Raw genomic sequence first — 17,920 nt, 5'->3', positions numbered from 1 at the left:
CTATCTCTTCTGCTATTAGTTGTAGGCCTTTGGATAAATTATTATCCATGAGTCTTCGTGTTTTTTTTTATTTAATGTAAAAATGTACACTTAAATTTACTATTGTTTCTACTTGTGTTAAAATGAGATTTCCTGATACAATTCCAAATATAAAGTAAGAATTCACTAATGCAAACCTTAATCATAAATTATTTTATTGAAAATAATCTATATGAGGCTAAAGAGATTGTTGAGAGATTACGAACACTGACTATTCCTGCAAAGAACATGGGTTCTGACCCCATCACTCACGTAGTGACTCATAACCATCTATAAGTCCAGTTCTAAAGAATCCAACTCAAATTTCCTGCACCCAAATCCCATGGGGAAAAGAGCAGACCATCCAGAAGTGCAGACATCCTGAGGTCGCAGGACAGACTGCCACCTCTACACACCTTGGCCAACATCCCTGGTCCAAGAGGAAACTGTACAGTGCCTCTGAACACAGGGATATAGGAACAGATAGCCACTGGTACCTGCAGTTCTGGTCTGTGCCCAGGATGGAACTAAACCAACCAAACAGATCTCTGCACCCACATACTGTGGGGGAGAGAGCTTGACCCTCAGAAGTGTGGATACTCCTGAGAAGTCAGAGAAGAATAACCTCTGCCCACAGTCCACACCCAAGAGAGAATCACATAATGCCAACTGTGCCCACAGGGTGCAAGGACCTACACAAGCAATCAAGGACAGGAGGCTTTGATTCCTGCCCATGCCTAGAGCTGGAAAGACAGTCTCCAGGAGCGTGGACACACCTGAAATCAGAGCACCTGTTCTCAGGAAAGGCTGAAAAGAAAACAGGAAAAATAGTGCTACAGAAGTGCTAACACAGAGGCCTACAGCAGGATCAAGTCACTCTCAGAAACAGAAAGACAAGCAAACACCAGAGACAACCCAATGGCTAGAGTCACCTACATTCATAAAAGAAACCTTACTAAAGCTCAAAGCACACATTGCACCTCACAAGATAATAGTAGGAGATTTCAACACCCCACTCTCATCACTGGACAGATCATGGAAAAAGAAATTAAACAGAGACATAGAAAAACTGACAGAAGTTATGAACCAACTGGATTTAACAGGTATTTATAGACCATTCCATCCTAAAACAAAAGGTTATACCTTCTTCTCAGCACCTCATGGAATCTTCTCCAAAATTGACAATATAATCGGTCACAAAACAAGCCTCAACAGATACAGGAACATAGAAATAATCCCATGCATCCTATCAGATCATCACATACTAAGACTGGTCTTCAATAACAGTAATAATGAGAGAAAGCCCACATATACATGGAATTTGAACAATGCTCTACTCAATGACAACTTGGTCAAGGAAGAAATAAAGAAAGAAATTAAAGACTTCTTAGAATTTAATGAAAATGAAGATACAACATTCCCAAACTTATGAGACACAATGAAAGCAGTACTAAGAGGAAAACTCATAGCTCTGGGTGCCTGCAAATAGAAACAGGAGAAAGCATATATCAGCAGCTTAACAGCACACCTAAAAGCTCTAGAACAAAAAGAAATAAATAAACCCAAGAGTAGTAGAAGGAAGGAAATAATCAAACTCAGAGCTGAAATCAACCAAGTAGAAACGAAAAGAACTATACAAGGAATCAACAAAACCAGGAGCTGGTTCTTTGAGAACACCAACAAGATAGATAAACCCTTAGCCAGACTAACCAGAAGGCACAGATAGTATATCCAAATTAACAAAATCAGAAATGAAAAGAGAGGCATAACAACAGAATCTGAAGAAATTAAAAAAATCAGATCCTACTACAAAAGCCTATATTCAACAAAACTCGAAAATCTGAAGGAAATAGACAATTTTCCAAAAAGGTACCAGGAACCAAAGTTAAATCAGGAACAAATAAACCATCTAAACAACCCCATAACTCCTAAAGAAATAGAAACAATCATTAAAATTCTCCCAATCAAAAAGAGTCCAGGTCTAGATGGGTTCAGTGCAGATTTCTATCAGACCTTCATAGAAGACCCCATACCAATACTGTCCAAACTATTCCACAAAATTGAAACAGATGGAGCGCTACCGAATTCCTTCTATAAAGCCACAATTACTCTTATACCTAAACCACACAAAGACCCAACAAAGAGAGAGAACTTCAGACCAATTTCCCTTATGAATATTGATGTAAAAATACTCAATAAAATTCTTGCAAACCGAATTCAAGAACACATCAAAACAATCATCCATCATGATCAAGTAGGATTCATTCCAGGCATGCAGGGATGGTTTAATATATGGAAAACTATCAATGTAATCCACTATATAAACAAACTGAAAGATAAAAACCACATGATCATTTCATTAGATGCTGAGAAAGCATTTGGCTAAATTCAACACCCCTTCATGATAAAAGTCCTGGAAAGAATAGGAATTCAAGGCCCATACCTAAACATAGTAAAAACCATATATGACAAACCAGTAGCTAACATCAAACTAAATGGAGAGAAACTTGAAGCAATCCCACTAAAATCAGGGACTAGACAAGGCTTCCCACTCTTTCCCTACTTATTCCATATAGTACTCAAAGTCCTAGCCAGAGCAACCAGACAGTGAAAGGAGGTCAAAGAGATACAAATTGGAAGGGAAGAAATCAAAATATCACTATTTGCAGATGATATGATAGTATACTTAAGTGACCCCAAAAGTTCCACCAGAGAACTATTTAACCTGATAAACAACTTCAGCAAAGTGGCTGGGTATAAAATTAACTCAAACAAATCAGTAGCCTTCTTCTACTCAAAGGATAAACAGGCTGAGAAAGAAATTAAGGAAATGACACCTTTCACAATAGTCCCAAATAATATAAAATATCTTGGTGTGATCTTAACCAAGCAAGTGAAAAATCTGTGTGACAAGAACTTCAAGTCTCTGAAGAAAGAAATTGAGGAAGATCTCAGAAGATGGAAAGATCTTCCATGCTCATGATTGGCAGGATTAATACAATAAAAATGGCCATTTTGCCAAAAGCAATCTACAGATTCAATTCAATCCCCATCAAAATTTCAACTCAGTTCTTCATAGAGATAGAAAAAGCAATTTGCAAATTCATTTGGAACAACAAAAAACCCAGGATAGCAAAAACTATACACAGCAATAAAAGAACTTCTAGGGGAATCACCATCCCTGACTTCAAGCAGTATTACAGAGCAATAGTCATAAAAAACTGTATGGTATTGATACAGAGACTGGCAGATAGATCAGTGGAACAGAATTGAAGACCCCGAAATGAACCCACACACCTATGGTCACTTGATCTTTGACAAAGGAGCTAAAACCATCCTATGGAAGAAAGATAGCATTTTCAACAAATGGTGCTGGTTCAACTGGAGGTCAGCATGTAGAAGAATGCAAATCGAACCATTCTTATCACCCTGTACAAAGCTTAAGTCCAAGTGGATCACGAACCTCCACATCAAACCAGATACATTCAAACTAATAGAAGAAAAAGTGGGGAAGAGTCTTGAACACATGGGAATTGGGGAATATTTCCTGAACAAAACACCAATGGCTCATGCTCTAAGATCAAGAATCAAAAAATGGGATCTCATAAAACTGCAAAACTTTTGTAAAGCAAAAGACACTGTCATTAGGACAAAATGGCAACCAACAGATTGGGAAAAGATCTTAAGATCTTTACCAATCCTACATCTGATAGAGTGCTAATATCAAAAAAAAAATACAAAGAATACAAGAAGTTAGACTCCAGAGAGCCAAATAACCCTATTAAAAATGGGGAACAGAGCTAAAAAAATTTCTCAGTTGAGGATTATCGAATGGCCAAAAAGCACCTAAAGAAATGTTATCATCCTTAGTCATCAGGGAAATGCAAATCAAAGAAACCCTGAGATTCCACCTCACCCCAGTTAGAATGGCTAAGATCAAAAACTCAGAGACAGCAGATGCTGGTGAGGATGTGGTGAAAGAGGAACACTCCTCCATTGTTGGTGGGATTGCAAACTGGTACAATCACTCTGGAAATCAGTCTGGAGGTTCCTCAGAAAATTGGATATTCCACTACCTGAGGACACAGCTATACCTCTTCTGGGCATATACCCAAAAGATGCTCCAACATACAACAAAGACACATGCTCCACTGTGTTCATAGCAGCCTTATTTATAATAGCCAGAAGCTGGAAAAGAACCCAGATGCCCTCCAACAGAGGAATGGATAGAGAAAATGTGGTACATCTACATAATGGAGTACTACTCAGCTATCAAGAACAATGACTTCATGAAATTCATAGGCAAATGGAATGAACTAGAAAATATCATCCTGACTGAGGTTACTCAATCAGAGAAAAACACACTTGGTATACACTCATTGATAAGTGAATATTAGCCAAAAAGCTCGAATTACCCAAGATGCAATCCATAGACTACATGAAGCTCAAGAAGAGTGACCAATATGTGGATGCTCCCACTCCTTATTATAAGGGGGAAAATATCCATAGGAGGGGATATGGAAGCAAAATTTAGAGCAGCAACTCAAGGAATGGTCGTTCAGAGCCTGACCCACATGTGGCCCATATATGTACAGCCACCAAAACTATATAAGATTGATAAATTTAGAAAATGCATGCTGAAAAGGACCGGATATAGATCACTCCTGAGAGACTCATCCAGAGCATGTCTAATACAGAGGTCAATGCTAGCAGTAAACCACCGAACTGAGAATAGGAACCCCTTGGGGGAATTAGAGGAAGTATTGAAAGAGTTGAAGGAGCTTGCAATCCATTAGAACAACAATGCCAACCAACCAGAGCTTCCAGGGACTAAACCACTACCGAAAGACTATACATGGACAGACCCAGGGCTCCAACTGCATATGTAGCAGAGAATAGCCTTGTTGGGGCACCAATGGAAGGGAAAGCCCTTGGTCTTGCCAAGGTTGGACCCCCAGTGCAGAGGAATATGGGGGGCAATAAGGGGGATGTATAGGGGGAATACCCATTTGGGGGAGGGGGAGGGGAGGGGATAGGGACTTATGGGCAGGAAACCGTGAAGGGGAATAACCTTTGAAATGTAAGTAAAGAAATATATCTAATAAAAAGTTTAAAAAAATAATCTAACTTCATGTGACCTCTATGAGTGCAACACATATGTGGGGCACACACATACATGTAGATAAATGCTCTCATATAAATTTAAAAATTATAAAAGTAATGATACAATTTAACACTTAATATAGTCAAAAGATAAAATCAATTAATGAAGTACATTTATGACAACTCACCCAAATAATCTGGAGTTATATAGCCTACATGCACCACGTTTTCCACAGCTGGTGACAGACCACTTAATACACGTTCTGTCAATGAATGCCCCATAATAGATTGGAGCTAGAATCCCTCCTAAAACATGAGAGGAAAAAATCTATCAACCCAAGACAAGCATTTAAAATAAACTTAGGTGTTATATCATATTGATACACAGTGAAGAATGACAATCTGGAACTTTCTAGGATAATGTCTTTATTTCTGCTTGAATGTATGCAAGAATTAATGTCAATAGATTTTTTTCAAAGATTATACCATCTTTGGATGTGTAATATCATATACATCTTTTGCCCATCTCTATCCCTAGCACATAATAAATAAGGAATTCTACACGCCTGTAAGGTATGTTCTTACAAATACAAATTAATTAACACCTATTTAATGACATGTCCAAATGTCAGGTGTTTCTTTTTTAATTCACCAGAATGTTCTGGAATAATTGGACTAGACTTGTAGGTTTGTGACAAGTGAATAAAAGGACTTATGCCAAACCCATAAAGGCGGAAGCTCGTTCAAGACATTGAAGTAAACTAAAAACGGGGGCTGGAGAGATGAATCAATGGTTTAGCGTGCTTGCTGCTCTTGAAAGCAACAGTGTGGGCTCCAGCATCTTTATCAAGAAGTTCACTGCCTGCACTTTCAGTTCCAGAGACTCTGATTCTTCCTACTGGGAGGTACTGTAGGCAGGTGGTATATATACAAAAAAGAAATCATGCGTCCATGCTAATTCATAAATAAAAGTTATTATCAAAAATACAGTTAAAGTGCTCAAAGGTAGAAAAAAAGACTATTTAAAAATAGAACTCTTACACTAGGACTCTCTCCCCAGACAAGCTGTGATCTTCTTGCCAGACAAGCCTCATCTCCACCATGGAATGGTGGCTTCTTGGTTCAGAATAGCTCCTCCTTTTGGTGTCATCTGACTCTATGGCCCACCATTTTCCTTCCACTGATTTTGCATTTGTTTAAATATCTTTCGGAGTGTTCTGAGCAGTTCAACTTCAGGGCCCTTGCTGGTAAATTTTGTTTTTGTGTTCTGATTGCACAGCCTCAGCCATGGGCCTAACCTTCAGTCATGGGACTTTTGTATGCAAAAGTACAATTCAGGGCTTCCCTAGAGCTCATGTGTGGTGCAGAGAAGAAACTGCTTCTGTTTCAATGAGCTCTGAAATTGACCTGGCTCTTAAACTGACCACAGATTGGAGGAGTGTGTTAGTAAAGGTGTCATTCAGGAGCAATTTCGTTCAAATTCTTATCTATTTTCGATGAGTATAACTCAGCTGTCATTACATAGGAAAGTGATTTTTACAATGTTACTGGTTTCATTTTAAAGAACTTCCTGTCTCCTTTTCTACAGATACATTTTAACTAATTTTTATGTGTGTATCTGTCCATGGTTGTGAGTGCAGTGCCACAGAGACAGAAGAGGGTATCAATCCCCTGGAATTCAAGTCCAGGCAGTTGCAAGCCGTTTGAGGTGATGATGAGAACTGAACCTTGAACATGATAAGAGCAATACATGCTGTGAGCCACTGGGCTACCCTTATAGCCTCTTATCCCAGCTGTCTGAGAGCAAGGAGTTGGCAATGGACTGATCGTGGAGGCCAACGTAGCCAAAGAAAAACTGGTCTGAGGAGACGAGTTAGAATACTCATGTGTCAAAAAGTCAGGGCCATCACTCGAGAAATGAAAAGTACATATCAATATATATTTTCCATGTGCTGTTATTTGCGTGTCAAAGCAAATCAAATGTTTTAGGTAAGGAACTCAGCCTTGCTTGGTCTCTACTAGAATTTACTGTTTACAGTTACTTATTTTCCAAGTGACTTCCTCAGTTCAGTGTACTGAAAGATGCTTCGTAGGGTTCAGTCGTATTGTGTGGAAGACAGTTGCTTTGGATTACAAGTTTGGTGGTTAGTGTATGTTTTCCCTGTTGAAGCATTTAGGTATGATGAAGCTATGGTTCCTAACTATGAGGGCAAATTCCCTTTGTTTGTCTTATGATGCTAGAGGAATTACTTTCATTCTCTGAGTTCCTCCTTTGCCATTCATGTGTGTTCTAGGTACATGGCACATTGGTTTTGGAGGCAGATAAGTATGTGGAATTTCATTTGGGTTTTGGAGACAGGGAACTTCTGGTATGTATAGATCCTTCCTCCTGGAGATACACAGTGAACTCCAGAGAGGCTTTCCTTCTCCCCCTCCGCCTCTTCTCCTCTGCTTCCTCCTCCTCATCACTTCTCTCATTTTCATAACTCTTCTTTTTCCTTTTGAGCATCCAAGGTTGTGTCTCCTACACACATCATGAACAAAGTTTCCCCACTGTTGTCAGCGAAGGCTATGTTTCTTAGCTTGCAAAGATTCCCTAGGATAGACACCCCCCTAATTCCTTTGCTGATCTTTACAATCTTTTCACTGGTGTTTGCCTCTGATTAGCTCTATGCCCTATCCCTAGGTAAGTAATTTTTACTTTTTTCTGTTTATTTACATACAAGCATTTAATGTATATAGGTCTTATTAAAGGTTAAGTGAGCAGTTGTGAAAGAAGAAACCGATGTTTAGGAGTGAATGGTTACAAGGGAGAGAGATGCTTCCCTGAATCTCTATCAATACATCCTAATCTTAGGAACCTAATCTTGACATAAAAGTCACAACTTCTTGAGTTTTGTTTTAATTAAAATGTTTTCTTCATCCAAGGTGACACATTCTAGAGCATGAGTTCTTCCCTTTCACATGCTTAGTTGCTGATAAAGGCTCTGGGCTCTCTAGTACCAGACAGTAGGAAGCCAGCCTGTCAGCCTTGGGTTTTGTTCTGTGAAGTCTCCAATTGGCCCAATTCCTAACTCAACACACAAGACACATTACCTAGAAGCACAATGCGTGGAGATGGCCCTTTGCTCTGTCTGACTAAAAGAAGCATGTGTCATTGCAATGAAAAGGAACAGCCGAAATCTGTGATATAATATTGTACAGACAGGACAATTCCTAAGTCTAGCCACAACTTTGCAGTTAACAATCAAATTCTCTTTCATATCACTCTGGTTTCTTGTATATCCTACTGCTTTCGATTACTACAAATAGAAGTGATTTTTAAACCTTTAAACTTTCCTTGGGCTCAAAACATATTTATGCTCTGCTTTTAAGCTTAACATGAATATTTGTTTCCTGAATTTGATGTGTGTACCATACCTAGTGCTCGAATAATCAGTGAATGGAAACCCATTGCAAGTGATTTCAATTCAGGTTGGACGCTCCTGCAATAAGATAAAAGCAAAAATAATAACATTTAAATGTATTCAAAATGGTAAGTTGAGTTTAAACTTAAAGTGTTTGCTGATGTTACTTGTCTTTATGGTTGGGTGAAAATCCTCATGGGAATGGCCCATATATTATAAAGGTATCATTCACAGCTTATGAAGAGACAAGTCACTGAGGGATAAGGATTCACCATGTTATAATTTCAAGAGAGTACAGAAAGTTGAAACTCTTTAGCCCAGACTGGCCCTGGACTCCTAGCAACCCTCCTACTTCAGCTTCCTAAAGTGCTGAGCTTACAGATGTGAATTACGAAGCCTGGCTACGCTTTCTGTTTTATTCAGTAAATATGCTGTGAGAATATCTGTGGTCAGCTTTATGATGCCTACAAAGACATTGGTTTCGTGTGCTCCATTCAGCCATAGACCTAGAAAAAGACCTGGGTATAGGTCTCAACACACACCCTGCTTCCTTACTGCGGTGAAGTAAGAGAAGTCTACTAACTTTGTACATAAAGTTATACTGTAACCAGAAGAGTCAAGAAATGCATATATTCTGGACTTCCATGTATGTAACTGTTAAAAGTAGAGAACATGTTATCACCTTGCTTAGAAACATACTCATTCAAGGCTGGGGAAGTGGCATGACACTAAGAGTCCTCACTGTTTCTGTGAAGGACCAACTTTGAGTTCCCAGCACCCATAGAAGACAGCACACAACCTCTAGTAACTCTAGCTGCAGGGGATGAAACATACTTCTGGCCTCTCCAGATACCTGTATTCACACAGGTATACTCATACATACAAACATACAAACACAGAAACAAAACATATATTAAATCTTCAAAAAAAGAAACACATTCTTATATCTAAAAAGTACTATAAAACATATTTATGGAATGTATTTATGGAATAATTATGGAATTATTTTGATCTTTTTGCATTTAAAAATCTCACCCATATTGATGAGAATGAAATTTTGTGGAAAACTGGGTGGGTGGAATATTACTTCTGCTTAAATACTTTTACTGAAATACTAAACTGATGATATATTTTAAATTGCCTTAAACTACTTGATGTGTAATTGCTCAGTAGGTATGTCCTTCAGTCAGGTGGAAGGAACCACTTCACCTCTCCTGACAAGAGATAACCTCGTGTTTTGTGAGTAACCAATATGTATTAGCACTTTGAACTTCAGTTTTCTTGAAATGTGACTGATCCTTAATCCTTGCAGGAAAGATACCACTTACTGAGGACTTTAAAGCATGTTTTAGAATGCTGGTTGCTCCCTCTTAACTTTAGGGATTATGGAGGCCGAGACAGGAAGATCACTTGAGCAGTATAGTGTACGACCAGCCTGGGCAACATAGTGAAACCCTCTCTCAAAAATTAATGAATAAATAATAAATAAATAAATAAATAAATAAATAAATAAATAATAAACTTTTTCAAGGGAGCTTATACAATTAAACAGGGATTTCAAACATCATGATTACATTATTAGGATACATTAAATGCAGGATGGTTGTTGAAGGGTGGTGTCAGCCCAGCAAGGGGCACACTGTACTCAGGGGCCAGAAAGCTATGCTGGTAATTCGGGAGATGGATCCTTTGGGTTTTCATCATGTTTTGTTTATTTTTGTAAGTAAGATGAAGGAAGTCGGCAGGAAGTAGAACTCGGCTTGGTCATTGGCCAAGATTTATCAAAGAAGGAAGAGATGGTATTTTTATACCATCTCTTATACCTCAGTGATGCTGTTGTTTACAGGGTAGATTTGGGTTAAATACTGGACACACAACAGGTAATGTGGTTTTGTAATCTATGTTACAAAGCTTAGCTTACATGGGAATGGGGAGGGCTTGCTGACAGGACTAATGTTTGCTTCAAAGTGGACTGGATACCTCCAACAACTTTTAGGAAGGAAAGCTGTGGCAGAATACTGTGCACAGACAGCCACACACATGTGTAGACATAGGCAGCCCATTCATGGGCGTGGACACTCACCCCTACTCATCCTTGTACTCTAGCTGCTTGCTCGCTCACCAGCGTGCTTACTTGTGGGAACACTGGTGCACTCATTAGAGCATAGTGCACTTATCGGTAAGTGTAATTCCTACCCTGCCTCTCGTGTGGAGCACCTCAGTCCAGCGTGCATGCCGCAGAACGCAGAACTCCAAGAAGCTACATGTGTTTTCTAACTTATTTAATTTCTTAGCAACATCTGCTTGATATAATAAATCAAATCTAAACTCATCCTCCATTATCTTCTTTTATGATAATAGGCCCTACATTGTTTTAAGGGATGATTTTTAAGTGACCCCTGAGAAACCCAATCAGATAGGTAGCTCAGGCATGTGATGCCAGAGTATCTGTGACACACAAAGCTCTCTTTATTTCCTGGCTGATTCACATCATTGGAATTTAAGTTTTAATAAGTTCTGAAACACCCTTTTCTTGTGTTTAACACTTTTGTTTATTTTGAGGCGATCTTGCACATCTTAGTGACTCTTTCATAAATGAGAAATGTCCTCCTTATAAATAGGCAACATTTCATATTTAATGGGACAAACTGATCGTGGGAAACACCTTAATGTAATATATGGTCAGAATAGAATTTAAACAAGTGTAGACGCTATTTAAATGTCTATCCTCATTTAAATGACAATTAAAACCTTTTCTCCTTTCTCTTGGCCTTTGGGGACTTTTAATCAACACAGAGTTCAAAAGTATAAAGAGATATTAACCCAGGTTATTATGCTCACATAAGTAAACTTTTGAAGATCAGCATACAAGTGTCACACATTTTTAGTTTAAATGTAACTGTGAATAAGTTAGTCGAATGGAGCTTCTGGGACCTGCTCCCTTCCCTGGACACCCACGCCACTTGCTCCACAGCACTCCCAGCTAATCAGCTACATCTTCTTTCCAAACACTTTAGCTTTTTCAGTGTCATGGTTTAAAGTATGAATCCAATTCTCTCCTAAAACGCTCATCTAGCCACGTTTTTAGATCATGGGATTGGGGTTGGGGATTTAGCTCAGTGGTAGAGCACTTGCCTAGCAAGCACAAGGCCCTGGATTCAGTCCTCAGCTCCAAAAAAAAAAAAAAAAGATGATTCTTAGATCATGGGATTGAACAATGCCTTTTTTTGAGATGTTCCCTTGAGCCAATCACCTATCCTGCCTTACACTAGGTTCATTTCCCTCATCTTCATAGCAACACTTTTCTTATAACGTCAGGATCATGGAGGGGAGAGGGGGCTTATGGACAGCAAACCAGAAAAGGGACTAACATTTGAAATGTAAATAAATATATCCAACTTAAAAATTACCATTTTAATGATAATTTGATTCATGACAGCCTTTGCTGTTATACTCTGGGATGTATGGCCACAAGAACTTATCTATTAACTTACCTTAGAATATTCTTCAAGTATAAAATCTTACATAAATATTTGTCTAAAAACTGAAGAGCTCCACTCTTTTTTATACATTCATTTCTTAACCCTATAGGCTATTACAAGAGGTTGGATCAAAAGTTATTCCGTGGGTAAATTAAAACTTTTAAATGTTATTGCTATTTTAAAACTTAATATGATTTACTTTTGTTAATTTATGTCAGTGACTGTGTATGCCAGGTGTGTGCCCTCAGAGCTTAGAAGATGGTGTCAGACCCCTTAGAGCTGGAGTTAGAGGTGATTGTAAGATAATTGAGGTGCGTTCTGAGAACTGAACTCAGGCCCTCTGGGAGAATGGTAGGCATGGTTAATTGATACTCCATCTCTCCATCCTAGAAATATTACTTTTGACTGAAGTTTAAGCTTGACAGGCTTCCAAATGTATTTCTTTCATTAACATAAATGATTCCTATGGCAGAATGGAACTGAGCATAAAAGTTCTTCTAAACTTAAAGAGCGATGCTTACAATTGAGACAGTTCCTACTAACTCTATATTTTAAGTGTCTAGCTAAGACCTCACAGAATCTAGATTTTCTAATTAAAGAAACATATGCAATTTATTATTTATAGTATTGAACTGATGAAATAATCATGAGAATATGTCTTCTTATATAATTAAAGTGGAACAAGATGTGAGCCAATAGAAGTCAGTAAACATATTTATCATCTAATATACATGACTAATAAATAGGGCTTAACAATTTATACTCAGGATGAGGAGAAGTCTCCATCAGTAAATCTCTTGCCTTAGAAATGTTAAGATCAGGGTTGGGGATTTAGCTCAGTGGTAGAGCGCTTGCCTAGGAAGTGCAAGGCCCTGGGTTCGGTCCCCAGCTCCGAAAAAAAAAGAACCAAATAAATAAATAAATAAATAAATAAATAAATTAATTAAAAAAAATAGAAATGTTAAGATCAATGTGTAGGTCCCCAGAACTCATCCATGTTCCCATCTGTGGTCTGAGAGGTGAGCAGCAGATCCTTGAAAGTTCAGAGGCAGATGATCTGGCTTCCACAGCGGAGGTGGAAGGAGCTTGAAGACTGATTGCAGAGATAACTAACTGAGTTCTAACTGGTCACCCACACATACACTTCACATATGCACCCCACACAGAAACACACACATAGAAAAACGTATACTCACTTCATCAGAATCAAGATTAAAGATGGGCTTCCCATTGCAGTGAAAAAGGACACAGTGACTTGAAGAATTATATAAAAGTAATAGTTGGTTTTGCATTTGTATCTTGGGCATTCACCCAAATGTGCTGAGTTGTTTCCAGAGTTGCTGATACAACTGCAGTCATAGAACTCCTAAAAGACAGTTTTTGAAATGTTACAGAATGTGTGTGCAGAACGTGAAAGAGTTATACATAAGTCCCATAATATATTTAAAGAGTCCTTCCATTCTAGCAAAAGTGTTTACTGTTTTTAAAATTTCTGAAAGCATCATTGTTTAATAATCAAAAGATGAAATTTTGTCTGTATTTATTTCTGGAAAAAAATGAAATTTGCTCCTAATTCATAATCCATTTCAAATTCAAGATTATAAAACATAATTGAATAAATTAATGTCTACAACTATTCATAAGTTCTTCACTCAAACAATTTCTTTTCTCTTAATTGTCTTCTCACTTTTTCTTTCTATATTGCTTTTATGTCCTTTATTTAAAAATTTCTGCTCTCTGTCAGGCACATGCCTTTAGGAAAAATTGTGTGGAGAATAAGGGCATTTGATAGTTTGACAGCAGGCAAAATCTGAAATGAGAAACAGCTTTACAAATGGGTAGAGCCACACACAAATGGGGTGTGGTGAAAAGCATGTTCATGCCAAGTGTGGTAATGCACATCTGTAATTCTGCACTTAAGAAGATGAGGCAGAGGGATCCTGAGTTCAGACAAAGACCAATTATAGAAATCCTGTCTCAAAACCATAACAACAGTAACTGTTTGTATACCCAATATTTGTTTTAGGAAAAAATGAAAAAGGTTATTTCCCAACTATGTGAGATATCGAACAAATTATTGGTATGTGCAATGACATAAGTAATTTCTATGCTTTGGAGTCAGCAGGTGACTTAGGATAACAAACAGTTCACAAGGAAAAGTGTGTTTTAAATGAAAAGGAAGGTGTCATGTCATGGTTTATAATAGGTGTATGTAAAAAGGATGCTAGATTATCTAAATAAAGAGCTACCTTCAGGAAACATGGAGTTGACACATGAAAATTGGGCAGTCAGGCAAGCATGAAGTCAGGACAGTTTCTTGAAAAGTCAAAAGTTCAGGGAGCCCAGGGTTAGAGTCACAAAAGTCATAAAAATTGTAAGTTTTGTCTATATGATGATTTAAGATTCATCTTTATACAGATTTAATGCAATCCCCATCAAAATTTCAACTCAATACTTCACAGAGATAGAAAGAACAATTCTCAAATTTATCTGGAATAAGAAAAAAAAACAGAATAGCAAAAACCTTTCTCAACAATAAAACAGGAAATCAACATCCCTGATCTCAAGCTCTACCACAGAGCAATCGTGATTAAAAGCCAAAACTGCATAGTATTGGTACACAGTTAGGCAGATAGATCAATGAAATAGAATTGAAGACCCAGAAATGAATCCATACACCTTTGGTCACTTGATTTTTGACAAAGGAGCCAAAAACATCCAGTGAAAAAAAGACAGCATTTTCAACAAATGGTGCTGGTTCAACTGGCACCATTGGCAGTTGGCACATAGAAGAATGCAAACTTACCCATTCTTATCTCCTCGTACAAAGCTCAAGTCTAAGTGAATGCAGGACCTCCACATAAAACCAAATATGATGGATCTAATTGAAGAAAAAGTGGGAAAGAACCTCGAACACATTGGCAAAGGGGAAAATTTCCTGAACAGAGCACCAGTGACTTATGCCCTAAGATCAAGAATTGACAAATGGGACCTCATAAAATTGAAAAGCTTCTGTAAGGTAAAGAACATTGTCAATAGGACAAAATGCAACCCCCAGATTGGGAAAAGATCTTTACCAACCCTACATCCATAGAGGGCTAAAATCCAAAATATATAAAGAACTTAAGAAGTTAGACCCTAGAGAACCAAATAGCCCTATTAAAAATGGGATACAGATCTAAACAAAGAATTCTCAGCTGAGGAATATCAAATGGCTGAGAAGCACCTAAGGAAATGCTTAACATCCGTAGTCATCAGGGAAATGCAAATCAAAACAATTCTGAGATTCCACCTCACACCAGGCACAATGGCTAAGATCAAGAATTCAGGTGAAAGCAGGGGCTGGCAAGGACTTGGAGAAAGAGGGACACTCCCTCTATTGTTGGTGGGATAGCAAACTGGCAAGGCCACTCTGGAAATCAGTCCCGTAGTTCCTCAGAAAACTGGAAGTAGTTCTACCTGAGGACCCAGCTATACCACTCCTGGGCATATACCCAAAAATGCTCCAACATATAAAAAAGACACGTGCTCCACTATGTTCATAGCAGCCTTATTTATAATAGCCAGAAGCTGGAAAGAACCCAGATGCCCTTCAATAGAGGAAGGATACAGAAAATGGGGTATATCTACACGATGGAGTACTATTCAGCTATTAAAAACAATGAGTTCAAAAAATTTGCAGACAAACAGAAGGAACTTGAAAATGAATGAGGTAACCCAGTCACAAAAAAAGCCTACACATGGCATGCACTCACTGATAAGTGGATGTTAGCCAAAAAGAAGCTCAGAGTACGCACCATATAACTCGCAGACCATATAAACCCAAGAAGAAGACCACACCAAAATGTGAATGCTAAGATCCTAATCAGAATGCAGAAGAAAATGATCATGGGAGTAGAGGGAGGGAGAGATCTGGGAAGTAGAGAAGAAGGGAAGGGAAAAAGGGGACCAATTCAGATATGAGAGAAGATTAGGAGAAGTATGGAGGGTCGGGAATTTGAAAGTAGGATAGTAGCAGTGGGAGGAGGAGGAGCTGTGGTAACCACTAGAAGGTCCCAGATGCCAGGGACCCAAGATGTTACCAGGACCCAACAGAGAGGACATTAGCCAAAACACCCAACAAAGTTGAGATAGAACCCAGTGGATAAGCACAATCACCAGATGAGGGAAGAGGGTGCTCACCCACTTCAAAAATATTAATCCAGAATTGTTCCAGTCTAAAGGAGATTCAGAGACAAAGAGTGGAGCAGAGACTGAAGGAAAGTCAGAGACTGCCCCACCTAGGGATCCATCCCATTTGCAGACACCAAACTCAGACACTATTGCTGATGTCAAGAAGAGATTGCTGACAGGAGCCTGATATAGCTGTCATTTGAGAGGCTCTGCCAGAGTTTGAACAATACACATGCAGATGCAGGCAGCCAAACATAGGATTGAGCATGGGGACCCAATGGAGAAGTTACGACAAAGATTGAAGGTGCTGAATGGGGTCTGCAACCCTATAGGAAGAACAACAATATCAACCAACCAGGTCCCCGAAGCACCCAGGGACTACATTGCCATCCAAAGAGTACACTTGGAGGCATCCATGGCTTCAGCTGGATATGTAACAGAGGATTGCCATATTGGGCATTACTGGGAGGGGAGCCCTTTGTTCCTGTGGAGGCTCCATGACCCAGGTTAGGGGAATGCTAGGGTATTGAGACAGGAGTTGGGGGAGGGTGGGAGAGCATGCTCATAGAGGCTCAGGGATAGGGGAGAGGGGATAGGGTGTTTGTGGTGGGGAAACTGGGAAGGGGGATAATACTTGAAATGTCAATAAATAACCAATAAAAATGAAAAAAATTAAAAACAACCCTCCCCCCAAAGAGATTCATCTTTAGCATCTGAGGTATAAAGTCATTAGTTATGACAGTTAGATGCTTATATCATAAACGTTTTTAAAACCCTAACTACATCCAGGTTACAAACTACAAAGGACAATATTCTAAGTCTCAAAAATGAAAAACTGGAAGTGAAGTAATCTCAAAATTAAATTCAGGGAACAGAAAAATCTGATGGTTCAAAGCAGAAGTTCATATGAAGTTTGCTAACCTCCCAGTGTAAATTATATAGGAACTTATTTTTGTATCTTAGCTCTACAAAGATGTGATGAGTATGAAATTGAATGTGAAGTTATGAACAAGGAGAAGTGAGAAAATGAAAACTTATACTCACTGTGTTATTCGGCTTCTTATCACCACGAAAAGATTTGCATCCTGCCAGACAAGGTGAAATGTAAGTGACTCCATTTTCCCCACAGATGGGTTCCCATTGATTTTTATCACAACTGCAGTCCGAGTTACAATAAGAAAGTGGTACATCTATGTGAGAGTCCACTGGGTTCATTCTGGAGATATATGGTAGATAGACACAAGTCAAAGAGAGACAGAGAATAAAGGATGGAGGGCAGGGCATAGCGGGGAGGGGAAGGGAAGGGAGGGGAAGGAGGGAGAGGAGGAGGGAGGAAAAGGAAGGGAAAAGAAGAAATATGGTCATGAGTTAGAATACTCTGATATTGGGGAGAATTGATTAGAGACTGGTGCATGTTACTGGTGTGAGAGCCTTGTTAAATTTCTAGCTATTGCTAGGAGATAATAAGGGTTCTGCACAGCTTTAGGAAGATGAAGTGCCAGGAATACCTTTTATTATGTGATAAGAGTAGAAAAGAAAGGGCACATTACACCTGAGGTATCAGGATGTCTAATTACAATGGAGAGTAGCAGAGTCAATTGACAAAGAATGAAAATCAAGTTCTGAGTGAGGGATTGGTCCCTTGTGCAGGTATTTGTTTACATGGATGCTAGATAAAACTTCCTCAGCCATGGCTGTGAATGTTGTCTACTCACGACCTATCCAAGAATGCTGTGG

The 17,920-nt window shown here is 38.7% G+C and overlaps 1 protein-coding gene across 5 annotated transcripts in view; it reads right to left on the bottom strand.

Annotated features, from left to right (window-relative positions):
• Positions 1-17,920, bottom strand: part of Slco1b2 (solute carrier organic anion transporter family member 1B2) — a 72,981-nt gene that overhangs the window by 7,033 nt on the left and 48,028 nt on the right. For all 5 annotated transcript variants that reach the window (XM_039108300.2, NM_031650.3, NM_001270586.1 and 2 more), the window contains 4 exons: positions 17,228-17,399; positions 13,207-13,376; positions 8,542-8,606; positions 5,310-5,427 (listed from right to left, as the gene is read on the bottom strand). In XM_039108300.2, the coding sequence (XP_038964228.1) occupies positions 5,310-5,427; positions 8,542-8,606; positions 13,207-13,376; positions 17,228-17,399 (525 nt within the window). The remainder of the gene's footprint in view (positions 1-5,309; positions 5,428-8,541; positions 8,607-13,206; positions 13,377-17,227; positions 17,400-17,920) is intronic.

Source organism: Rattus norvegicus, chromosome 4, assembly GCF_036323735.1.
Source record: "Rattus norvegicus strain BN/NHsdMcwi chromosome 4, GRCr8, whole genome shotgun sequence".
NCBI lineage: Eukaryota > Metazoa > Chordata > Mammalia > Rodentia > Muridae > Rattus > Rattus norvegicus.
This window is presented reverse-complemented; position numbering and strand designations above follow the sequence as displayed.